A 26,667-nucleotide genomic window follows, 5' to 3' on the forward strand; every position below is an offset into this window, starting at 1 on the left:
ATGCTTACCAAGAGAAGGGTACAATGAGTGCGAAGGACTGGGCAGCAGCTGCAGACAGGTACAGGGAAAAAGGACAGCAAGAGGGACAAAGAAATACAGTAATGGTGCAGGACAAAGGAAAAAGGAGAGGAAGAAAGATGGAGAAATAAAGATGCAGGCAGGAAGTGAGCCAGAGAGACAAAAAGCAGGACAGAACAGGGAGAGGGATTGAGTAACATATATTAAATAAATGTTGAGTATTTATTTCATAAAAGAAAAACAAGAACAAGAGAGAGTGAAGTAGTGAAATGGAACGGGATGGGGAGCACACAGGACAAAAAGACACACCTGACAGAGAAAAGGGGTGGAAAGTTGGATATAAGGCTGAAAGAAAACCAGGAACAAACCCCAGGACTAATTATTAGAGAATGTGGCTGATGAACGTGTCAAAAACCCACCAGCTCAAACACAACTGGTTACTGTCACAGCTTGGCCTGGGACTCATTAATTAACATCTGTCTCTTGGCAGGACCATAAAGCCTCTGATAAAACATGAGGTGAAACTGAATGGTTGATGTACTCCAGCTTTGGTAGTGCTCAGCCCTATTCCCAGCCCGTGCGCCAGTGAACACCTCCGAACCTTTTCTCAGGGAAATTTCACCTTTTTCTGTTCTCTTCCCCTCCTGGTATCTGTGTGATCAGGATGAACATGATGAGAGGCTTCTCTGCTGCAGGTTCTTTGGAAATCCTACAGTGACTTGGAGACTGAGCAAGAGGAGTATGAGAAAACCTGGAACGTTTACTGCCAACTAACATCAAACTCTTCTCTGGAGAAGAGACAACAACTTGTTTTCACACCCGAATTCCTTCAAGTTTTAGTATCGTCTGTTTCCTGGCATTGTGAGAAGTGTTTTGCACAGAACAATGAATAAAATGGTCTCATTTTCAGAAGACACAATTGAATGAGAACAGACAGCAAAAACTGCTTCAAGGCAATTTGGACACATTTCCCTTTTTGCAATCTGAGCTTTCTTTTGTGCCACGCCTGAAGTTCTGAGTTCCTTAGTACTCTGCCCCAGTCCTTCCCTCTCCTCTCAGTGCTGCTCTAAAATGATGAAAATGATACAATTTTTTGTCAAAAAGAACTGTGTTCCTCATAGAAGGTAAATGCTTTTATTCCAGGTATGTTGGGGGAGGGGGGAACCCATAAAGGATATGATCCTCCATTACTGAGTGTAATTTAGAGTACAAATTAAAAACGTAACACCATGTGAAAAGACAGTACTAATACTGTGGGAAAAAACAGAATCATCTTGCAGTCATAACAATTAGAATAACAGCCTATGTTACACATAATTACTGTTGCTCATCATTTTTTCCGGGTGTGGGACAACTGGCTTCATACTTTTTCTTCAGGGCTTTCAAATATACACGCAAACTGTCAGGGTCCAGTCGAGAATTTCTGGCAGTCTGAACCAATCTCATTGCTAACTGGTATGCAGCTCTCTGTTTCATCATCTCAGGAGTGCTTTTCTGCCTGTGCTGTTCTTAAAAATATATATACATTAAAATAGGAAATAAATTATGTTCTATTATACCAGTATTAGCTATTTTTCAGTCTGGTTTTGATCTCACAATTCTTGCTTTGCATACAAACATTGCATCCAATACTACCTTACCCTAAGGGTCATTTTGTGTTGTCAGCCAACAGTGACCTTCAGTATAATCTTTCAGAACTGGTTCCAGAAATACAAAGTTTAATGAAATCTATTTTCACTAAAACATAGGCAATACTTATCCTGTATCATTTCAGAAACTGAAAACACATTTGAGTTGTATAAAAAACTGTGAAATACAGCATTATAATTTTCTATTACGTACCGAAATTTGTTTTGCAATGTGATTTTTGATTTCCTTTGCATCCAAAATTATGGATGATGGTAGGGAGGACATTTCTGCAGCTTTTAGTCCTAAACATATAAAACAGAAATCAGGATTTTTTAATGTGATTTTTATCCCTATCTGCCATTTTATGTCTTCCAGAATTAACTTAGCCTGTTTTTCTAAGGGGTAAAGATTTAATTTTTATTAAAATAATTTTGGTATATTTTCTGTTTGTGCAGTTTTTTGTTTGTTTGTGGGGTGGTGGTTGTTTTTGGTTTTTTTTTTTTTTTTTTGTTAAGAAACATTAAGGTTCGCTAAGTTACAAAATAAAATGTCCACTTTGTTTTAATATTATCTCTGAAATACACCTCGACATCAAGTTACTGCTGGTAATACTGCACAAGGGTTGAATGAGAACTGTAAGGGGGTTAAAAGGAAAAAAAGGGCACCATAGTTTTTACAGTTTTCTCGGTTCAGTTTTTCAATCTGACAGAAAATACAGAGGTTTTGCTAACTGCACTCTCAATTATATCCAGATGTCCAGTGGACATGGAGGTAATTTTTCAACTTCTTTGTTGCCAACAGCCAAACTTTCAGATACTTGGGGTAAGAAAGAGATGTAAATATTTTTCCTGCCCTAACATGATTTTTAAGCTTTGTCTGTACCCCTGGAAAGTCTTTGGTTCATTGGGTGGTTTAATACTGTAGGTTCAAACATGAAAAAGGGTCATGAAAAGCCCTTGCACCCTTTCTTAGAATGTGACTTTGCTCGAGTAAGGTAAAGCCAAGACACAAACGCTGAGTTTCTAAAGGTCTCCCGTTCTCAGAGATTACTCTCCAAACATACAATTCTTTGGAGTTAGTTGTAGCATCTAAAATTGAGCTTGTGCTGCCCAAGTTAAACTTATTCTGACATTCGAATTAAGAAAAGTTTTAAGTCCTATTACTTGAAGTTTAACTGGAATAATTTCTAGTCTTAGGTTACCAATAGCTTGCAAAAGTCACGTGTAGCTAATTTCCTCTTGATTAAATGTTACCTAAATCAAGGAGCCAGCATTCGAATCTAGTATTTGGAAACATACAGATTTCTTTAAATCTTTGTCACTCACTCTTTTCTTTATTGACCCACAATTAATCTATCTATACAATCTACATTATAATTTCTTCTAAAGTTAAAGGAGAAGTAAATCCACTTTTCAGTGAACACTGATGCTTTTTAGACCCGTTCAAAATTGTCTTAGCCTAATACATTGTAAAATTCTTCTCCTTTTTTAAAGAAACTTGATTCCTTTTTGCTAATCAAAAAGGGCCAACCTGCTGTTAACCAGTCATATCACTGCTTATGGCAGACACATCTTGAAGTCTCTCCAGAACATTCATTCACTTCTGTAAATGCAGATTAAATGAACTCAAGTAGCATATGCCCAGAATGACTCAACTCATTCAAACACACATGAACCAAGGAGATACCAACATCAGTAAGATGTTTTTTTCACAACAAAATATCACGTAAGTTCTTCATACTACCCGAAACTACTATCTCACTACATGGTTACTTAAAACACACAATTATTTGGAGCAAATTATTGATCTGGAGATTTCTGTCTCTCTCTCTTTGAGAGAGACACAAACTCAAGAAAAATCTGTCATCAGAAAAAATACTGTTAGATGCCTAATAACTGAAATACTATCTTGTGTAACTTTTCCCAACTGTTAGTCACAGTGGAATCCAATACCGTAGTTCTTTTCCTCTGTGTATCCTTTAGAAAGTGTGTAAGTGTAAGCAATTTTCTCCTTATTTCCAACACTGCTTCTCACATGTTGCACTTCAAAATGGTAGTTTTCCACGTTGGGATACAAAGCGTCTATATGACATAGTTCCAGGAAATGTGTAGCAAACAGTATAAATGCCTAAATAAGGAAACAAGAAAGAAAATTTATTTTGGCAATCATCCAGAAAGAAATTATAATAAATAGGAAACATTAAATAATCTCACAGATGTCCAGGTTTTCCTCCAAAACACTGAAAAGCTGTCTTTTCATTACTAAAGCAAATGAAAATCCTTCTGGGATGTGCTCGACCACTGGCAAGTAAGAATATAGTAAGAATTAGATCTTTTCCAACTGGCGACTCTCCTGCTCATTTCTCAGTAGAAGGAAAACAGTATCAGAAACAAAAGAAAATCCATGATGCTTACAAAATCTGACTGGTGTGGATTGGAATGACTGTCAAATGGTAGCTTAATTCTCTCAAGGAATTCTTTATCGAAAGTACAAGTGACAGAAAGTATCTGAGCTTTTCAAACCAAAAAACCCACAAAAGTACTGTGAATCAACTCCGAGGAGAAACAAACACCTGTACTCAAAAGGTATGTAACAGCCACCTGAGGTTGATCACATAACTAGCAACAGAGGTGAAATTTGCAATCCATCTAAAATTGTCTTCCACTTTTCTAAACAAGTTTGTAACTTCTGTGACCAATTCATAAGTTGTGCAAACTACCACTGTACTTTGAAAAGTAACCACCAGGTAAAGAGGTTCACTTTCAATATTCAAGCATAAAGCAAAACTAAAACTAAACTAAATAAGCAAAACTGAATAGACGGGATGGAAAGATATTGTGACCAGTGTACTGGTTTTAGATGGACTAGAGTTAGTTTTCTTCAGTAGCTTGTGTTATGCTGTTTTGGATTTGTGACCGAGACTACTGATAACTCACCCTGTTTTAGCCACTGCAGAGCAGCGTTCGCACAGCACCAAAGGCTGTTCTGCTCCTCACCCTGCCCCACCAGCAGGCAGGCTGGGGGTGTTTAAGGAGCTGGGAAGGGACACAGCCAGGATGGCCGACCCAAACCAACCCCAGGATATCTCACACCATACTACACCACCACAATAAGAACTGTGAGGAAGGAGGAGGAAGGAGGGACATTCAGCATTCTGGTAATAGTCACTGTGAGGAAACAAGGCGTTGCAGGAAACAACTGAACATCTGCCTGCCAATAGGAAGCAGTAAATGAATTTCTTATTTTGCTTCTGCATGTGGCTTTCTTTACTAAACTGTCTTTATCTCAGCCTACAAGTTCTAGTACTTTTACCTTGCTGATCTCTCCCCCATCTCACTGTGGGGAGCAAGCGAGGAGTTAGGTGGTGTTTGATGGGTTAAATCACAACAACCAGTGAACAGAACTGCAGTTTATTCAGCATGTTTCCCCTACCACCGTAATTCTTACTATACACCCGTTATAAAAAATACCATATTTAGCCAAGAAATCTTTGCAAAACTGATTTTAAATTATGAGAAAATACTGTATTTACTTTCAAGATGACAAAACAATTCTAAGGCTTAAATTTCTTTCAAAACAGAATTACCTTTAAGTTCAACAGATATTCACAGGCAGCATAACAAATGCCAATACCTTCTTCGGCACTGGTACCTCTGCCCAGTTCATCAATAATGATGAGGGATTTATCATTAGCATTTTGTATGATGTACGTTATCTAGAAAAATAGAAGTGTTATCATTCCTATGTGTTTTATTTAAAAAGGAATTTTAAATTTTATTCAGGTGGAACATAATGCAGAAATTTTTTTAAAAATCTCTTGAGATACAGCAATTTTACCTTTTCAAAGCTTTTAAACAGCTGTCAATTCTAACCAAAGACTCACACTACAGCACTCTTTCTCTTTGCCACTGAACTTACCCTCAAAATGGTATGAGTTTGTGAGAGGAACTTCAGAGAGCTTCTTCCCCTACAAATGATACCTTAAAGTCTAAGCAAACCCAAAAATGTTGAAAGTACTATCCAACAAAGCACTGATTTTTACTCACACTGGAATACCTTTCTATTTAAGGGATGGCTGGGTTTCTATGGTTTATCACAAAAGAGATGAAGGCTGAATTTTTGAGTGTTTTTCAAAGTATACTCTTTCAGTGGAAATATACTAGTACAATTTCTATAAGCTTAACAGTAAAAAAGGGCTTTGGACCTTGACAGCTGTATTTCATACCTCTTTCATTTCCTTCATGAATGTTGATGCATTTGTTTCAATATCATCATCCATACCTATTCTGGTAAAAATCTGCTCTGCAATTCGAAAAGAACAATACTCTGCTGGCACATAAGAACCTACAAAGCAAGTAAAATACCAGTTTCTCTCATCACTATGATATTTGCCTGAATACGTCACTGGGAAAAAAAAAAAAATTACTTTTACACTTGGCTTTTGTGCACAGCAGAGAATGCGTCTTACTTGATAAAGTTTGGTAAGATTACATTCTACCGTTAATTTATAAGAAAAAAGTTATATATAGATATGATAATTAAAGAAGCTTATTAGTGAAACTTGTAAGAAATCATATGCCTGAAGCTGTTGGTCAGTCTAAAGGGATGCAGAGGAAACAATGAACTCTAGGACTGTTGTACATTTCTGTGGCCACCGATTTACTAATCCAGAGAAATGTTAGTTTCTTAAAATAAAGATTATGTTGCCTTTATCTGACTTCAAAGCATAGTAGTTCTACCAAATAGGAAAGAATAGGAACCTTTTGCCAGTAACTTCAGTCTGCTTTATTCATATTAAACTCATGTTCTTGAGAGCAATTACTCGAGAACTTGCAGTTATTGGGAACTGAAGCCACAAATGCATGATGGATACATTTTATTCACCACTGCTAAGTACCTTCATTCTATAGAGTTAGGTCTCTGACTTGTGCTACCAGACTCACTTTTAAGAAAATAGTCATGAGGAATTCCTGAATATAGGAATGAGTCTCAGTTAGACTTTACAAATATTTGGTTTCCTTTTATAGTCTTTGTAACAGAACCTTGCAGTATTGTTACTACTTTTATTTGAAGTTGTTGACTATTTATCTATTCATTGTATTTGTCTGGAAACATGTTTCTCCATGTAATTTAGGTATGCTCAAGGTCAAGTGTTTCTTTTGGATGACTAACACGTCTCTGACCAGCATACTTGAAGGACATCCACTATCAATCTAGCATAAGGTGCTAGATTGGGTTATAGTGCTCCAAAGAACTAGGGCATGCAACTGTCCTCCTCTGAAGATAGACCGGGGAGGCTTCAAGATGCACAGATGGGGCCCCACAGGTTTCCAATGGCAGATGAAAAACCTTACAGTTCCCTCTGTCAGCGACACAAGAGCTGACAGAAGAAAACGGACTACAAATTACCTGTTATTTTATTTAGATATAATGTTATTCTGGAAGCTAAATCATTCAACTTTATAAATATTTTTAAGGGGAGAGGGAAAATGTGCTGCAGAAGATGATTAATATTGTACACTCTTACTCACCAATCTGTGCCATAATTTGACAGAGAGCAATTTGTTTCAGGTATGTTGATTTTCCACTCATATTTGGTCCTGTAATAATGACAAAATTGTTGCCCTCTGTCAGGTATGTGTTGTTAGACACAGGTTTTTCCATGGCTATCTTTTCAAGAATGGGATGCCATCCCTGCTTGATTGCTAAAGTATCGGTAAATTCTGGACGAACTAAATGAGAAAAAAAGATGTAAAGCACTGAGGAATTAGTGTGCGAACTTTTCCATTATTAAACTAGTATGTTTTGAAATAAAGTTAATTCTTCCAGAGCAGAGCTCTTGGGAAGAATTACCAGCCACTTTCAGGTACAGATTCTGACTACCATGCAAGCCTTCATGATTTAAGACTACAGAAAGAAACTCGTAACTAAAACTTTATTTCTAAATTAATGTTCTGTGGTTTTGTTCCCTATTAAGTAGGGCTGGACTCTAGTAATAAAAACGCAAAGAGCCGAAGTATTTTTATAAAGTACAAGGGTTGTGGACTCCTGTTACTTCTACATATGTACCCTGTATTTGCATGATAAACAAGAAAGTAGCATTCCTACTATTTTTGTCATATGTTACCATACTGATTACTTGGCAATGCACCATGCCTACAAAGGTCCATTTGATGCTGGAAACTACCTCTGGATTTCTGTCAGAATACAGTTATTTTCTGAACCGATTACACATGGCTCCTCTTTATCTACCAGCATTAATGGAGCAGAAAAAAAGCATAAACAGAAAATGTCCACACACTTCATGCTTTTGAACACAATATGCTTAAACTGCCTATTTTGAGAAGAGCGACTGGGAAGACTTATGGCAGCCAACTAGCAGAATTTAATTTCAATGAATGGAAGCAGAAAGAACATTGGCATAAAACTGGCAAAGACAGACCAGAGACTCTCACCTAAAGACCACTGAGACACAGAAAAAGAAATGGAACCAGACAAAACAGCCTGGTTATTCTCTATCAGAAGGGTCTTTATCTGGCCCATAACAGAATCAAAGAAGAAACTTACCATAATCGGAAAGAGTGCAGGCATGGGCAAATGAAAGCAGCATATCCAGCATAGACACAATGTCAGACAGCTTGTATAAGCAATGAATGTGTTCATAGATCTCATTCAGTAGTTTACACACTATTCTGAAATAAGACACTGATTTAGCTGTTGCACAGCACATCCTGTCACTTTATACAACTTACAGAAATAATGGAACTATAATGTTCATAATGCGTACATTAGGATAAAAAGTCACTCATAAATCGCAATCGTGTCTACCAGATACAATCAAATGTATAAATTTCTTTGAAGTAAATTAAGGTCTTGTACCATCATCTCAACTAACATTCTGCTGATCAGACACAAGACACATACCTCAAATACCAACAGCTCATATGAAAGCTTCACACAGAGAACGAACTAAAAATATAGCTATGGGATCAAGTAAGTTTTATTAACTTGTGAAATGCGACTTTTATTCCCTTAGACTTTCATGTTAGGAAAACCCTACGTGGCTGCTAGAAACAATTGCCATTCAACTGACAGGTAACTTTATACTTACTAAATTGTGAATCAGAGAGGAGAGCAACATGACATGCAGCAAGGACAAGATACAGAAATAGTTCTACTCTAAATATAAGGAACTGACTAAAAGTAACAATTCTGCATTACTGATGCAAAACTAATGCATTCATTGTGCCATTTTGTGCAGATAATTCACCCATAAAAATTTTACAGGATGACCACTTCTATTAATAAATACCAATATACTTGCAATCATGTTTAATACAATAGACAATTCATGGAGGGTTTTTTGTCTCGGGAAGTATACTTGAACAGTATAGCTTTAGACTATTTCTGTAAGTAGCCATAACTTAACAGAAAGATAGCTTTAAAACCCCAAGTAATTAGCAGATAATTGGAGAAAATAAATGTACTTAGCAAATATTAAATAGTTTTAACAGGTCTTACAAGTAGGTCATGTGATATATTTCTCTCAGGGACTCCTGACATCTTTCATTCATTTTTATTAAATCTGCTGAAGTGAAGCTATATGTGTTTTTCATTTTCGTGATCTATGGGGAATTGAAACCAACAATAAGAGCTTGCCTTGTTATCACAAGGAAAAACAGCTTCTAAAAACCAAATTGGGAACCATATGGGGAAATAAAAGAGAAAAAGCAATGCCCAGTTTCATTTTTCCTATACAATTTTTTACGAAGATTCCACTTAAGATAACAATTAACGAGATATACAGCTTTATTCCTACACAAAACATAATTGCATGTACTTGCACACTTTTGATTATATAACTGAGTATAGGGTAGTTATAAAAACATCCCAATTAAAACTTCATTTACTTCTAAATATCTTCACTGAAATTATTTTTATTGTTGTTTACTGTATAATATGTACTTTATTAATGTATTACATATTGCAAATAAAGTATTCAAATATATTATGCTAAAACATCTTTTGTACAGATACCTTTGTAAATTCTGAAGGAAGCTGGCCATTAGGTAATGTTGAACAATCAGCATTCATCCGGATAAAAAATCCACGAGCAGAGCTGAAACCTGTTTTCATTGGTAGGCTGTATTTTTCTGCAAGTTGTGTTATCATACCTACACACCACATACAAAGATTTAACCCAAATCATATACGTTCATGTACATCCCGCCACGCCCTGTGCTGGTACAAAAATGGAAACTGGAAACTTAATGCAAGGTTTCAGAAATACAAGCCCTGTACCATCTGTATTTTTCACTATGTCTGAATGTGGAATTAGAATAAAACAGGAAGACAGGTGCTAAAGTTTCTGATGCTCTTTTATATTTCTGACTATATACTAAACTAGGACGGTCCTTTAGCTAGAAATCAACAATTTATACTAAAAAAAGGAAATCAGTTTCAGAAGAAATTTTTTCTTTATTTCCACAGAATGATAAACAGGAAGGTTCCTAAACAAAATAATGCAGGTCATGCTAAAACTCCTTTTGTTCATATTTTCCAATTCTTAATGCCTTAGTCCACAGATAGATCAAGACTGCCTAAAATATAAAGAACAAAGAACTCAGATACTTTAAATGAAGCTAAACCAAGGATTTACGTGTTTTAAGCAGAATGTTTTAGGTGGAGTAATTCTATTACTTCAACTTTTTTGCACTTCAAGAGGACATGGACAAAGAGACCATTGAATATAGGAATCACCATGTAATTATTCAATTTTATTAAAATAAAACTGAGTTTTTATCCAGAAATGGAGAATCTCAGTTGCTCATCAATGACAATCGATTCATACCAACACTAAATATTTTTTACATATGAGAAGGTTATAACACATATAATTACATGGCTTCTGTATGTCAATGTACTTTAAACTCCAAATAAATACAAATTTTAGTTTAGAAATACCTGCTATGTCATCAACAATTTCTGTGTATGTTCTACGAGCTATGTCAAGGAATTCACTGACGTTAGGCTTAACAGCATAGCACTTCTGGGTCCTCATACTCAGACATCCTTTCATGTATCTTGTATCATCATTAATTACAGTTGTAATCTTTTCAAGCATAATTCCAAATCTGCAATATCAGTTGTATCACTAATTAGATACACAATACTTTATGATTGTTACTTGCAGTATCATCCCCAAATTACAAGTAGCAGTATTGCAAATAAGTTAAGCTACTTTTAAACTTTCTACTGTTAAAACAAAACACTACATTTCATTTCTATTTTCACTTCAGAATAAACCGCTGACTGTACCAAAGTCTGACTAAAAACACTATTCATATCTTTGGGAAATACAGATTATTTCACAAAAAGACATTTTTTTAAAATACACAACACTTGATTTTTGCATTATTATGGAGACTCTAGGAAACCACTACTCTTGTCTTTTCAGAACTATTTCTAAGGGAGTTCAGTTCCGCAGCAGCTCCACTATCATAGCTAGCTCTCTTGCTTTTGTCCCTATATTCATTAGTTGAAAATTAGATTTTCTGACAATTAAAATCAGCTTTAAGCAAAAGGATTGAGCTACACCCATAACTATAAACAAACAAAGACAACAAAGCAACATCTTTTATCTTACAGGCACTTTTGAGATGACAGTTTCTAACACAGTAGCTAAGTATTATGATAAATACCTTGTATCTTCAAGAGAATTGTAATAAGCCTTTAGCAGTTGTGCATTGCAGCTTCTTAAAGCAGCCTGTTCAAGATTAAAATATGGACATGGCAGTTACTACTTTTTGCAGCCTTTTTAAAGGACTGAAAGTTTTCAGATTTAGTGAGGCTAATTAGCAGTTGTGTAAATAGTCTGTGGAATCTGAGCAGGAGTTTCAGTTAAATGTTTGCTATATAATCAATTATTCAGGTAATGGCAGGAATCCTGCTTTTCACAGTATAGACACAAATGTGTATTTCCGACTGGTGTTAAGAGTCAACGTACTATGTTGGCAGTATTGGGTTCTATAATTATGTTCTTTTTTTACTTTATCGATCCCTTCTGACTTGAGATATCCTATGAAATTTAATAAACTGCACTTCATAAAAACAAGGACAAAATGGTCTGTATTTATCAAAAAAAAAAAAAGAAAGAAAAAAGAAAAAAAAGACTGCTTACTTTCAGAGGCTCCACAAGTTCTAAGGTATGCTTCAGGTGGATTAAATTAGTTATTTTTGATTCAGCAGTTTTAACCTGTTGAAAAATTTTTCCAGTATTGGAGGCATTTGTATGACTGTTCTAAAAGGTACCTAAGAGCTAGCAGAACTCATATTCTTAACAGTAACAGGCCATTAAGGAAATAACACAGATAAACATAGATTGCCCATGAATACAGGAGCATGACCCCATGTGAAATCTTTTCTCATTCATATATAATTCATATATAATATCTCTTTACTTTTGTGACTGAGGGCATCTCCTATCTTACAGTCATATAAAGGGTTTTTCTGTAAAAGATAGAACTAAACAGTACTAAATGCATGAATGGAAGAATGCTAATCTCCAAATAAATATGGGCTCTCAGTCCCATGAAGGAATCAGAGATCAAAAGAACTGATGTGGCCATACATTAAAAAGTGGTAGTGGAATGGATCTTTGACTAAGTAGTTCTTAAGGAATTTTAACTAAACTAGGGTTAAAAGGGAATCTCTGCACATGATACACTTAAGCCCAAAGGCAGTAAATGATTTCACCACTGACACAATTTTTCAAGTACCACATCTCAGCAAGACTGGATCAAACATAGTTTTTGAAATGTAAGGCTTTTGTCCCTTGGAGTCCCCTTGAAGTGCTAGATGTTATTTATGTAATGAATATGAATGTTTTTTCTTAAAAAGACAATCGGTCCCTCCCAGAAACTCATGCTTTTTCCTAACTACTTTGTAACTGCATGGCATAACCTAGAGAGAGAGCAGTTATTAAAAAAAAGTTGACCTTTCCAAACCTATTTTCTAAAGTACTGGAACTGTCTGCCTGGGGAGGTAGTGGAGTCACTATCCCCAGATGTGTTTAAAAAAAGACTGGATGTGGCACTCAGCGCCATGGTTTAGTCGAGGTGTTAGGGGATGAGTTGGATGATCTTGAAGGTCTCTTCCAACCTAGTGATTCTGTGAGACTGACAGCCTCCTTAGGATGAGAGAATGCTCATGATGAACACACCAATACATCTAGCAATTGGAACTGTAGGCTTCTCAGACGTGCATCTCATCTGCTCACTGGTTGAAGGTTTACAATGAAAACTTCTATGGAGAGTACAAATGAAACACACTGAATTATCTAATCTAGCATTTGATAGAAGCAACTGAGCTAGCACCTGAATAAGCATGTCTGTTGCATGAATACCAAACTCTGCTATACTGGAACCAGTCAACGGTGAAAACACTGCAGTAAAAATGTTTAGTGTACATGGTCCTATGCCTACAAAAAAGCATCCTGTGTGACAGTTTTAGCCATACACATGAACTCATGAATTCATGTTACACATTTCTACAAGGAAATCTGGGAGCAATAAACATTCTGTGTTTTGATTATGTCATTAAAGAGATTTATCTGCATTTATTACTGTCCTGTTTGAGTCTGTACCTGATTTCTTTAACTAGAATTAGACAAATCCTTTATCTAAGCAGGTAAATCAGCATGTGAGAAGACACTGAGAGGTGAAAGAGTTGTGAGTATCTAAAATGCCAGCACACAAGCATTAACATAAGGAATCATCAGAAGCAGTGGCAGAAATATCCAACTCAAGTACAGTAGGGCAATGTAACTTTTAACACCACGGTTTCAGTATGCTTAGTGGAAACAAAGTTGAGGTTCAGTAACTTCAAGCTCACTGTAGTTAACTGCTGGGTCTGGTCTCAACCAAGATCCACTGGTGAACTACATGTATTTATTCAATTTTGGTATTTTTATTACATGTGTTAAAATACAGACTGATATATGAAACATGATCTGATGAAAAATAATCTTGCTTTTAGACATAACAGTGACTAGGACTGTAAGTCACCAAATACATTTTTCATTTATGTGAAGAAAATCACTCTCGTCTGAGTACTGTTGAATAAAATGTACACTTGTGAAGAATAAAGGTGGGGAGTGATGGAAGAGCAAACATTTTTGGAAGTACATTTGCATAATTTAAGATGAATTATAGACATCACATTTATATACTGTATGCTATAGACAGATAATTGATTTTCCAAGGTGTATTTTGAAACATACTGTATCCTGCTTTGGAATCTGTACCAAAACTGAAAGCAGTTGTTCTGTATCCAAGAATTTTGAGATAACTGTAAAACAAAAAGTATACACATCAGAAATTAAAGTGAAAATTTTTAGAAGATGTATTTTCTTTGAAAGCACAGAATCACTTAGCTATACTAATGCTAATCTTTTCCTTACATTCTATTGCCACAAATTACTTACAGGGTAAAAACTAGCTTTAAAATAGCTAGTATCTGAAGTATTTTGTTGTAACTATACTTACAACTTGCTATACCTAAGCATGCAGTGATTATTGTATAGGTAGACATCTGTCAATTCGGAAATACTTTTTTTTCTTAGATTGAATCATAATTATCTTGTGACACAGACAAAGATTATATAATCCAGCTTCAAGTGGACTAATTCTGGTATTGTATTTTACCTTTCTCTGGAGCATATGTCTTAGGAAGCAATAGGAAAATATATTTACAGGCTAGTATTACTTAAGCAATGTGTTTGCTTTTTCATGTACACATCAAACATAATGCATATCCAGCCACAGAGGTAAACAGACAAATTCCAACTCTTTTAAAAAGCTGTTGGGTCACAGACTTCTATACACTTTATCAGAGAAATTCAACTTCTCTAAGCAAAATACTTGAGAAAAGTATCACTATGATAATAAATTAAATGTTCACTATGTTACCTAACAAACCATTAAAAAGTACTTTTCAAACATACTGAGTCACACTACATACTTTCCTATATTAGAAAAAATGTTTAAAAAGAACATATAGTATTAGATGTTCCCAAATCAACTATTACCTGCTTGAAGACCAAAAAAGAGCTCCTCACTCTGGAGTAACTCCTGAACACAGTCCAGTCTTGTGTTAATTGTTTCAGCATCAACTAGAGGCTCCAGGATATTGGATCTAAGTCTTCGACTTCCACCAGGAGTTTTAGTATAATTTAGAACACCAAGAAGTGTGTGACCATTCCTTTAAAAATAAAACAGATGTGAAGAATACATGCACCAAAAAAAGAGATGTCAAGTGTCAGGAGACATTTACATGCAAGAGTATCCTACAAATTTGAGGCGTGCTTTGGCATGCTTATCATCTCCCTGTTTGCCATGTATATTATATGAACTACAGCAGTTTAGGAAGCTAGGTAATTCAATGTAATTTAATATAATACTAGCCTTCAATTATATAAGTATAGAAATACATTTGTACCTAGTATTGTACTCATAGTAGAATTCCATTGCTACTGCAGTGGTAAAATTGAAATTTTCTCTCTTAATTAAGCTAATTAAAAATGAACAAATCAACCCTACACAAGGAGGCAAATTATCAAGTTATAATCAGAGATCAAATACTAATCAGAACAATTTACTTGAAATACATTTCTATATATTTTAATAATAATTTGAAATACTTAGAAGTCAAAAAGAGAAATAATTTTTGGTTTTATTCTTTTAAAGAACATATTTCAGTCAATACAGGAGCTAAATAACATGCTTATAATTTGTAAGTATTAGTTTCATCTTTATGGCTTTTACATTTCCCAGGGTCTCACACTTAAGGGTGATTGCAGCTATGTAGAATAAGCCATGTATAGTATTTACACCTGCTACACAGTTAAACAGTTTAAAAAACCTGAAATCTTCTATGCTATTGGCTGGAAGAAGACCCGTGAAATACTGGAGCCATAACAACACATTGATTTAAACCAGAACTTGAATAAGAAGATACAAGTACACAAAACAAACATCATGAAGATAGGTATGTAGTTACGTAAGTAGGTAGGTAAGTAGGATAGACAGAATGAGCAGAAACACCTTGAAATACCATGGTATAAAAAAGCAAAGAAATAGTCAAAAGAATTTTTTTTAAAAAAAGGAAATTTAAACTCAGCTTAAATTACTAAGGGTGTACTAAGGGTGCCTTTAATGTACAATACTTAAGTGGAACTCTACATTTGGGAGAGTATCCACAGTGCCTGTCTTTAGACAACTAAGGACTTATTTCCCTCCACAGTTAAACGAAGAAAGACAAGTCCCTCCAGAATTAAGACTAGCACACAATTTGACTTAGATATTTCTGGTTAGCCTGTACTATTAACTTTTACTTGCTGATACCTAATACAAAGATATCTAACCAGGCTTTGGGGGTAAGATCTGTGTAATAAAAATAGCTATGTTTGACTGATTCAAAATTGCCAATGGATCAGCAAAATTTCTGCATCAATGATAAATCAATCAATAAAAACCCCAAAGAAACTTAGAGCAGTTTACTATTGCTCAGTTCCTCCTTCCTCTCAAAACCATCTGTGAAATTAGGAACAGAGAAGTATTTCTTCAGAAAAATATTGCTCCAAAAGTACTTTACTATGCAAGGCATTCTGTGATTCTATTGTATCTCCCCAAGGGGAAAGCTCTTTTTACATCAGGGTCATTAAGTGGACATCTAAACAGAGGTGGAACTCAGAACCTGACAGGCAGCAAAACACAAGTTGCAAGTACTTCTCTTGCTAAAACCAGAAGTGTAACAGTCTGGAGAAGGGAAGCCTCGAAGCTTCTGCCTACGAGGCAACTAACTCCCGATGAAGGAAGTGTTCCAAGCATTGATCTCAATGTGGAAAACTACCATGTAATCAATACCACATTGCACATTCCCATCATTATAGAAATTACTCTCTTTCCCACTGTTAGATCCAAAAGAAAACAAAATAACCTTTCAAGGCTGAAACATGTATCTTAAGTAAAATGAGTAAAATGTAGGTGTTTTAATCAACATAAGAAACTTGCAGAAATCTTGCCTATTTCATTTCATACTCTGCGAAATTTTGCATAAATAAAATTTTAAAGTCTGAATAAAGCATACATATCAATGGAAAGAAGATTATGCATCATCTCTTTCTACAATTCACTTTAGGATCTCCTGCGCTAGAAATTTTGTGCTGAATTGTAATGTATTTCCCTGTCAAAACATTTTTTTTAAAAGCTCTGACTGGTATGCAAGTTATCTCATATAGAAATAAATACAATGGTCAGCTCTTTGACACAAATGTCAGGGAAACTTAGCGAAATCCATCTTTATGAAAACGTAACTTGGAAAAATTATTCTTACCGAGGATCTCTGTTATTAATCACTAGTTCAAGATTTTGTGCTGATGATGAATCTATCATAGCTGTTTTCTCACTCCCCTGGAAACGCACCTTTAGTGATTTAGGAGCAAAAACGGCGTTTTGAATAAATTCAACATATTTTAGCAAAGCTGCAGCAGCTGCAAGACAGTAATACCTTGGAAAGAAACAATCTTTTATGAATGTTGAATACTGCTATTGAAATACCACAAAAGTAGTGCACTACAGAAATAACATTCATACTACTGTGGCTTGGCAACTACTGTGATTGATAGCACTGAAAAGGAAGTATTTTTCAAATATGCACAAACCCATGTCTAGTGAACATATATTCATACAAAACAAATATTCATAAATGTTTGAGTCTCTGTACACTTGACAACCTATGCTATATTACTGATAAATTGAAGATACATATTTCAACAGACACATGTGATTTGAAAACCCTGGTCACCAAGTATCAACACTTAAAATTGTTGATACACAGAAAATGATAGCTATTGGAAGGTACCTTTAAGGAAAAATATGAAGCAGAAAGCTGTGAAAACTCAAAAAACCATCCCACTATGTAACAAGCTTTCTATTTTCATTTCTAGATACATCAGAAACCCTGGAGGGCAAAATAAAAAGACAGCTCTGTTATGATTTTCTAACTTTTGCAACATAACAGACATGAGTATATAAAACTCATATGGATACAATATGCTTTTCCTTATTTAAACATACTTTGATTGGACTTCCATGAAAACGGTGCTAAATTCAGATGCACACAATTGTTCTATGTACTCCAAACCCTTTGTTTCATTGAAGTATTTTCTCTGGACAGTTGTAAAAGTCACATTCTGTGAAAATGGGGATAAAAGCAAATAGTTTTAAAAGTTACATCAGAGAGACTTCTGTATTTTTCTAGTGATATGTTTCCAAGAAATCTATCAACTGATTCTACAATCTGTCTTCACTGAAGTATTTATTCCAGCTTACTAGCATAAGTAGGTAAATGTAACTGAAGGTGCATGATGCACAAGTGATTTATTTGAGAAAAAGAGAAGAGAGGTCAGGAAGCAGAAGAGCACTCATGAAGAAACCATCAGCTCTGTAGGCATGAAGTAATTCAGGTAGTCATTAATAGTTTTTTAAAGGTTCTGAGGCTTTAATACTCATAAATTACTAATACTAGTTCATCTCATCCTCTTTTACCCTGACAGTGCTCTTTTCCCTATTCTATGATACATAAGTCCCATTGATTTATCAGGTTGAGAGAACAAGGGAGAAACAAAGGAGAGTGCTTATTTTTTAATTTCTGTATCTTTTCTACTTTTGGTATTACTCAAATTACCCAATGCCACAAATTCAAAACTTTCAGCTTTTATCAGCAATATACCTATCTCTGTACCTGTCAGTATTATAAGTGGCAGCCTGGGAGCTCCATTTAGTTTATTCACTATCATTCTAAAATTAGACCTGAAAATCATACAAAACAAAACCTGTCTGCACTTATTTAAAAGCTGCGCAAAACTCTCAAATCGACCATCATATAAAAGTGATCAACAAGAACTCTAAAACATTGAATGAAATCTTAGATCTTACCTTGAAATGTTCTGCTATCAGATTGAACAATTTTGTTATATTCCCTGGATCACAAGCAGTGTTTGACATTATTATTTCTAGTGGCGTTAAAATCTTGAGTTTAGTAATAACCTGAACAAAAAAAATAAAAAATATTCAATAAAAAATTATATAATCTACAATATTTTAGATGATAATGAACAGCAATAAAAATATAAAACCCTTGTATTTTAGAATCAGCTCAAGTTTGAAATTTTCTGCTTACAGCTACACTAATGAATCAAATTCCTATGTATCTAAACATATACAAAATTAAATTAAAAACAAATGAAATTTAGAGCTTATCCCCTGTTGTTTGAACACAGAACCATTCCTGCTATTGAAGCAAGAGATAAATATTCAAAACTATATTCCATGGCTATGATGGGGGAGAAGGACTTATTTTAACAGATGGCAGCTTTCTGGCCTTGCAGCTAGAAGCTTAATGGTGCTCTGGATGATGAAGAAATTCAACATGTCTGAATACTACTAATTTTTGATTGACACTAATTTTTTATTTTGTTTTAACCTCCTCTAGTAACATTTATCTCAGTATTAACATGGCCAAATATGTGCATATTTTACCAGCTTTATGTTATGTTATATGTGCTTCTACCGTATAAAAAAGGACAAACATTATGTATTTACGTTCATTTATTTCAGTACTCACAAATTCTCAAGGGAGAAACATGAAAAAAACAGACTATATTTTAACTGCTTAGAAGTTAAGATGTGCAAGAAGGGACAGATGACGTCCCAATGAAAAGGTAAGCAAGCATAAAAAAATCACAAAATAAATCATCTAAGGGCATTTGGGATGGGAGGGCTGTCACTGCCCTTCATATCGGCTAACCACTAGGAAGGTTTTTTCCAGTGGCATCACAGTTCAGCAAATCTTGAAGAATTTAAAGAATACAAGAAAACTTCCCTGAATGTATTTGCAGAACATTCAAAAACAAAAGTATGCACAAGAAAGAGAAAATATAGCAGGGTGGATACCAATCACTAGGCAAAGCACGGATTCTGAGAGTGTAAGAAAACAGCCGATCAACAGATCAGACAGAATTGTTGAAAGGAATAAGATGAATATGTCTTTACAAACAGATTGTGTGAATCTGCTTGCAGATAGGGCCAGAGACTTGTAGATAAGGAAGTAACAGGACAAACCATCAGTTTCAAAAAATGTTACTAATTGACACAGACTGCTGCTTAGCCAAGGTCATGCTCAACTCCCGAACTTTGATAAGAAGAAAGGTTTATGAATATTTAACTTCCCCACCCAGGGTGGACTTAAAGCTAATTTTAATAGTCATGTATCATATGCTATACATGGGGGAGCATGTTAAGGGGCACATTTAGCAGGCAGATCAGGAAGTCTGTACCTCCCGAGTACCTCAGCCAATAGGGAGTGGGCAAAGGTTCTGCAGCCGGGAAGGTCAGAATAAAAAGGAGGCTGCAGTCCTCCAACAATTTGGGAGACCCCATGGGGAAATGCCCCATGGCCTCTCCCTTTGTTCAAAAAAAAAAAAGGTACAGGACTCCTGTCTCCTCTGTGGACATAAACCTCTGGTGACATGTATTTTTTCACACATTGTTAAAGGTGTTGAAGATTAAGGCAAGAAATCAGGCTGTTAGGACATTTCCCACGTTAGGGGAAAAGTAGCTGTACACGAGCATGTCTCTTTTTTGGATGGGATGGTGAATGCAGTATCAGGTATGAGCACAACAGAGAACTCAGTAATCTAAATGGAAAATGAGGAACATATGTGTACAAATAAAAACGCCAGCTTTTATAATGGTAAGATGGAAAAACAATGAACAATCTAATGGCCTGACAGGCAGTTATAAAGAAGGTTCAATACGTAGTTTGTTAAGACAAGAACAGGCTCTAAAAGTACTAATGCTTAAAAATAAAACAAAACAAAGAAACCCATTATGCAACATTGTACACTATACAACAACTGCAATGTACAACGTTGTACAATATACATTGTACAAGGACACATTACAACATCTGTTTTAGTAAACAGATTTGATGGTTGTTTATATCCTGAGTCAGAGCTACTTACTGTCCTAATAGAGCTTTTGTTTCTTTGAATATTGTAAAGATGCACATTATTTTCTAGCATGCTTAACTACAACAAAACCATGAAATAACATGTTCCACTAATGCTGTTGCAGCATAAACCAGAGATTACTCATCAAATTAATGTAGAATATGCAGTGCTGCCTGTAAATTGAGAGAAATTCATTTCAAACTGAGATGGAATATTTATGTAACCAATGGCAGAACTATAATTATCACACACACACACATTTATGCAGTTCTGTTCTCAGAGTTCTTTTGCCTGATGAAGAATACTTGCAAGTTCCACTACCATATACTGCCCAGTGCTCTTCAAAATGAGGAATCTCAGTCCCACAGTCAATATATTTTGCAGAAAGGCTATTTTTCTTTTGAAAAACATTCTTTTTTAATATCTGAGGCACAGTATGGAAAATAGCAGTCTTTTCAACACTGCATTTTCTAGAACTTGTTACTTCCACTTTTGAGAAATCTCTTTCACAAACTAGAAACTTGATTTCCCATAAGTCATAAGCTTTTTTCAAGAAAGTAAGTCACAATAATTAGCCCATAAAATACCTTGGCATAAGTTGCATTGTCTGCAAATTGTGATAATATTATCTCAGGATTTTTTAAATCTATACTGGCCATTCCTACTTCACCTCTGGCAAGTCCTCTTCCTTCTACTACAGCTACAATAACTGATGCAACAGTATGAGCAGAAACTGCAGATGAAGATGTAGCTGTAAAACAGACATATATATTCAGTTACATTTAAAACAGATCAATGAAAGATTGATCAAGGAGCATCCCAAATGATAGAGCAAGGATAAACAAATATACAGATACATGAAAGAATCATTACCAGTTCTGTCTTTAAGAACACTAAAGACTGAATTGATAATGTTTAGTCAGACTGTGAAAGAACTAACTTCTGCATTACCAGAGCACATGATACACATAACATGGCATTAGGCATCATTACCCTGTAACACCGTTTTGCTCATACAAAGCACTGCAAAACGTACCATCAGCTAATGTGTAAGTGCTCCAAAGAACTACTGTTCTACACCTCTGAACATGCCAACAAAAAACATATAAAACTTGCATCAAGAAACTTGAGAACTACATTGTATATTATGTCCAATGCATTACAAGCCTGAAAATAAAGCCTGATTAGAGATGTGCACGAATTTGGGCTCTTCAGTAACCACACTAGATGTCCACAAATACAATTTGATTTTGGACAATTTGAAAAACGTCTGAATTCTAACTACACTGATAATTCATACATGAATGCAAAGTAAGCAGCGAGAGCCTGCAACACTAAAACATCTTCTCAGTATGTAAAGCAGTATTTTCTTGTTGGTGTATTGTTCCTTGGCAGCATCCTCTGCGGTACAAAACACATTGTGGTTTGAGTTCATTATAGTATCTTAATGTATCACATTAAAAATTAAAGTGTTTAATAAAATTAACTCAGAAATGTCAGTTGGACTACTTCCTCTAAGAGCTGTTAATCTTACCTGAATATCCCATAAGAGGGGTATGGCTTCTGCAATCAGACCTACCAGAAGAGAGAGGTGTTTTCCCTATATATGTGCTATTCAGACCTCGCACAGAAGAAGAACTCGTGAGATTCAATGTGTCGACATTTTCTACACAAGAACTTTTGTCCCCAAAATATGATTCTGAGGGGAGAGAGAAATAAGTAAATTATGAAAACAGCCACAACGAACTTTTATCTAGAAAGCAATATACAAAAGACAGCTTACAAATCTTCATTTTTTATTAGGAGAGATATCAAAAAATGTCATTCTATAAAAGGTCTCCAGAATATAAAATGAAATAAAAGACCGGCTGCTTTGAAAACAAGCTTGCATTAATACGATTATTTTCTACAAAGAGATTACCTGCAGTACCAATAAAAACCCAATGATTTACATTGTTGAACTGAAATAATACAACAGAAATCAATTTACTAAGTATCATTTCATATTCTAATGGATTCTAGATTTATGAAAGAATGCAATAAATTAACTTTATCTCACATTTGCCCATCATTTGAAAAATCATTACCTAAAACTGCACAAGTGTTTATGCAAACTCTTTTTTTAAAACTGAGCATTCCTTCTAAAAAACAGGACAATAAAATATAACAAAGAACCACTTGGGAATGATAACCCTTTGAATTGATGGGGATCAACTCTCAGAAATCATACAGTAATCTGGGATGTATTTGGTAACAGCAGTTTCTTTTACACATGCATTTAAGATCTAGCCATGTTTTTAAGTCCTGCAAAATATATTTGTCTCAGAACACTTTTAAGTTCCAATAAATTATTTAAGTAATTTACTCGTTTTTTTTATTCTCCTGAGATTACTGACGACATCCTCAACCTAGTTTAGATAACTGCTTTTTAAGATTAAAAAAAAAAAAGAAAATATAAACAGCAGATCCACTTAAAAAACTCCAAGTGTTATAAAACATGCAAACACAAATATTTCTGTTCCTCATATTACATTAAAAACTGACACATAAGACAAAATACTTAAGTATTGTTTATAGATGATCAACTAACTGCATGACTATGAAAGGTCACTGGTACCAAACTATCTACAGTACTGGGGTTCTGGAGTTTGGGTTTTTTGGAGGGTGAGGTGGGATTTTCTTTCTGTTTGTTTGGTTGGGAGTTTTTTTAATCTTAAAACTGTGACAAGCAATAAAAATATTAGCTCAGACTCTTTGCTTAGGGACTTCTTAAAGAGTGGACACATAAGCATTGCAATGCATACTGATAATTTTTTAAAAATACCATTCACTTAGATTTTGGTGTAAGTTCAGTCAGAATTTTGGTGGAAGAGACTTCCTGGAGAAGGTACCAAATCTGGCATAACAGGGGGAAAACAGTAATTTTAAAGACCAGATGAACCAAATCCTATACAGGTACTTCTCAAACCCAACATTTAAGTCATGCCCCATTCGAATTACCATTCTGCCTGGGTTCTTTTTAGGATTCCTACAGTAATAATATATATTACCAAAACCCATTTTACCTAATTTCCAATTTATACATCATTTATACACATGTACATCAGTATTCACTGCATAAAGTGTTAAAATAATTTCCAACTCTTTTCATAGTTTCTTTTTGTCTGAAAATACCGTAATTTTTTAACTTTTTTTTGCTGTCTGTCAAGATACAGACTTTGATAGCAGATTTTTGTAAAGGATGGCAAATAGCAGTATCGCATTACAGGTGCACAACATTCTTACCACACATCGAGACCGACAGGCACCTAAAACTATTCCAAAGGCCGGGCAAAAAAATAAAAATAAAAACAAAACCCAACACTATGAAGTAAATAAAACACGTTTATTGATCCCGCCAGAAAACTCAGCTACTACTATCTAAAGAAAATAAGAGAGATTTCTTCAAAGAAGTGCAAGGAACGATTTCCATTGTTCCGGCCGGCTAAATAAAAAAGGTCGTTATGACGGCTAATTGCTGCTGCCCCATCTCAGTAAGGGCCACCTTTAACAGGAACGCGACCCGAGCAAAGAGAGCAGGAGGATAAAGAAACAGATAAAGGCTCGGGCAGAGAGCGTACCTCCCCTTTCGGAACCCGCCGGCTTCAGCGCGCTGCTCCTGGCGGCCCGGCCGGCCGTGAGGCCTCCGCCGCTGGAGCCGCCCGGCCGCGCCCCGCCGCTGGAGGAGCCCCCGGGGCTCGCTGAGCTCTGCGGCGTCCGCAGAAGCCCCAGGGTGTAGCGGGGACTCTGCTCCGCCCGCCCGCCCACGCCCGGCGTGGAAGAGCCGCGGCCCGTGTAAGACTCCGAGGTGGCCGCGGCGGCCGGCCGCCCGCCCGCGCCCGCCATGGTGCAACGCCTCAGCATCGCCCCCGGCCCGCGCCCGGCGCCCGGCGCGGCAATGGCGGCGCCCACCGGGCCCGGCGCTGAGGCGCCCACCGGGCCCGGCGCTGAGGCGCCCACCGGGCCCGGCCCCGCACTCCGGGACGGGCCCCGCACTCCGGGACGGGCCCCGCACTCCGGGACGGGCCCCGCACTCCGGGACGGGCCCCGCACTCCGGGACGGGCCCCGCCGGTGAAAGCCGCCGAGCTGCGGCTGTGAATGCTTCGGCGCTGCACAGAGCTGCTGGCCCTGCAACGGCTCGCATTACAAACACGCAAGGAAAGTGCTTGCTCTGCTCTTTAAAGCAGGAGTGCTGCATTTAAACATAACTTACCCTGCATTAATTCTTCACCATTCAGACTGTTTTAGGAGGAACTTCAGCAATGTTTTCTTCCTGCTCAGGAGTTTGGATACAAGAAGATCCCCGACGTAACCCAAATGCTTGTTTACCTCTATAGTTGTCTTGAACACGTGCTTGTAAGAATGTTTTAGTGCTAACACTGCTTTGTATATTAGCATCATGTAACATACACCATTAAAACGCTTCCATTCACATTTTGACTAGGCACAATTTTGTCTCTGGCACTAAACACACCTGCATTATAAAACACTCCATATACTCACACATTTTTAACTTCTAATCTTACAAGATCTTTAGAAACCACAACTGACTTGGGAAATTACATTGAGCAAACTTCCATCAGAGAATTCCAATCATATTAACAGGATTTCGATCTAAAGTGAAGTGTTCTACACTGCTATGCAATATCACCCACAAACTAATTCCCAGGCTGTCTCAGTCTGTAAGAGACTAGAAACTCTGAAGACAGTACCATTTTGTCTACAGAACATGGAAAAATAGCAAGTTTCTATCTACTAAACAGTGTTTTCCTGGATGAAAAGAAGTGCACTTGCAAAAGAAACCATAATGGACAAACAAACAAAAAACTTCAAATCTTTTTTGTTAACCTTTACAGTTAAATAAAACATGATCAGTGCTCTCATTCCCTCACACTCAACACAAAGCCTTTTTTTTGTAAGGCTTTTTATTGTAAATTTTTTCCAAACCTTGAAAAATAAAATTTCAGACTTTGACCAAAGAATTCATCAGGCAAGTGGGCAGTTAAAAGAAGTAGAGTTTTTACCTTATCCAAAAGCCTGTAGGCTTTAAAAATTCATCAGAAATGCTCGAGCATTAAAATTTACATTTTGTTTTTAAATTCATGACAAGTTAAGGTCTATCAAATACTGACTTTTCCAGTTCTAGCTCACTCTACACTAACACAGCTAAAAGAACCCAGATATTGAGCCTCACCTGTAAAAGCCAAGGCACATTCAAGACCCAGCCCCCTCCACTACCAAACTACTGCTCCCTGAAGTCCAGAGCCTGGCACCCTCAAAAGACAATGAAGATAACTGTGCCAGCCCAGAGATGAACTGTATGGTCTTTGCCAGAAGTATTTAGACAGATCAATGTACTACCACACCACCCTGAGGCTGTGCCACCTTTAGCACTGCTACACCCCTGGGCAGGGCAGCTCCAAGTGTGACACGGACACCCAACACCACAAGCACTGTGACTCTGAGATGCGACAAGCGCATGAGTGACAATGGCTTCCACAGGGAATATGGCACCCACCCGCAGAGAGGCCCAACAGTGCCAAGACAGTGCAGGTGCTCTACAGCAGCCCTGGAAAGTGGTGACTGCTGCAGCCATCAGAGATGTGGATGAGAGCCATCAAAAGCAGAATGATGAATGAGCAAGAAGCCACGCTTTAAGACAAAAGGCTGTTACGGACATGGGGATGCAGTTCCCAGAAACAACTCTGTCAAAAGAGAACTTACAGAAGAGGAACTGAAGGCGCCACCTGGCTCACCACTGTGAGAGTTGACTGCTCAGAAACATCTGCAATATGATATACACCAGATAGATCCATACCTTAAGCTGGAATTGCAAGAAAAGAAATGCTTGACAGGCACTATCCTGATGTGGCAATGCACTTGTGGCTCGTGAAAGGGCTACCAAGGT

At 36.5% G+C, this 26,667-nt stretch overlaps 1 protein-coding gene across 5 annotated transcripts; it reads right to left on the minus strand.

Moving 5' to 3' along the window:
* Positions 1 to 652: 652 nt before the first annotated feature.
* MSH4 (mutS homolog 4) lies at positions 653 to 25,520 on the minus strand. Of its 5 annotated transcripts, none has more exons than XM_066190665.1 (20): positions 24,973 to 25,520; positions 22,254 to 22,418; positions 21,307 to 21,470; positions 18,645 to 18,755; positions 17,784 to 17,899; positions 17,041 to 17,214; positions 14,735 to 14,907; positions 13,928 to 13,995; positions 11,828 to 11,902; positions 11,349 to 11,413; positions 10,612 to 10,781; positions 9,685 to 9,821; positions 9,169 to 9,272; positions 8,215 to 8,339; positions 7,179 to 7,379; positions 5,873 to 5,991; positions 5,234 to 5,362; positions 3,600 to 3,774; positions 1,861 to 1,949; positions 653 to 1,521 (listed from the first exon to the last, which is right to left on the minus strand). In XM_066190665.1, the coding sequence occupies exons 1-20, from the start codon at positions 24,977 to 24,979 to the stop codon at positions 1,336 to 1,338; spliced, it is 2,553 nt and encodes an 850-aa protein (XP_066046762.1). In that variant the 5' UTR covers positions 24,980 to 25,520; the 3' UTR covers positions 653 to 1,335. The 5 variants fall into 5 exon arrangements, with proteins under 5 accessions (XP_066046762.1, XP_066046759.1, XP_066046760.1 ...); XM_066190662.1 differs by lacking the exon at positions 24,973 to 25,520 and adding an exon at positions 24,340 to 24,604 and having other exon boundaries at positions 9,685 to 9,773; XM_066190663.1 differs by lacking the exon at positions 24,973 to 25,520 and adding an exon at positions 24,340 to 24,604 and having other exon boundaries at positions 7,179 to 7,247.
* Positions 25,521 to 26,667: the final 1,147 nt, after the last annotated feature.

This window comes from Chamaea fasciata, unplaced genomic scaffold, assembly GCF_029207755.1.
Source record: "Chamaea fasciata isolate MVZ Bird 193981 ecotype frontalis unplaced genomic scaffold, bChaFas1.0.hap1 SCAF_9, whole genome shotgun sequence".
Classification (NCBI taxonomy): Eukaryota; Metazoa; Chordata; class Aves; order Passeriformes; family Sylviidae; genus Chamaea; species Chamaea fasciata.

Excerpts from the sequence above, each read along its gene's own strand:
- MSH4 (XM_066190661.1), bottom strand. The coding sequence starts at position 24,604 with ATGGCGGGCGCGGGCGGGCGGCCGGCCGCCGCGGCCACCTCGGAGTCT. Across the intron at positions 17,900-18,644 it reads TGATAGCAGAACATTTCAAG|AATGTGACTTTTACAACTGT; the intron begins GTAAGATCTAAG and ends CCATTTTCACAG. Across the intron at positions 17,215-17,783 it reads TTCATGGAAGTCCAATCAAA|GTATTACTGTCTTGCAGCTG; the intron begins GTATGTTTAAAT and ends TTTCTTTCCAAG.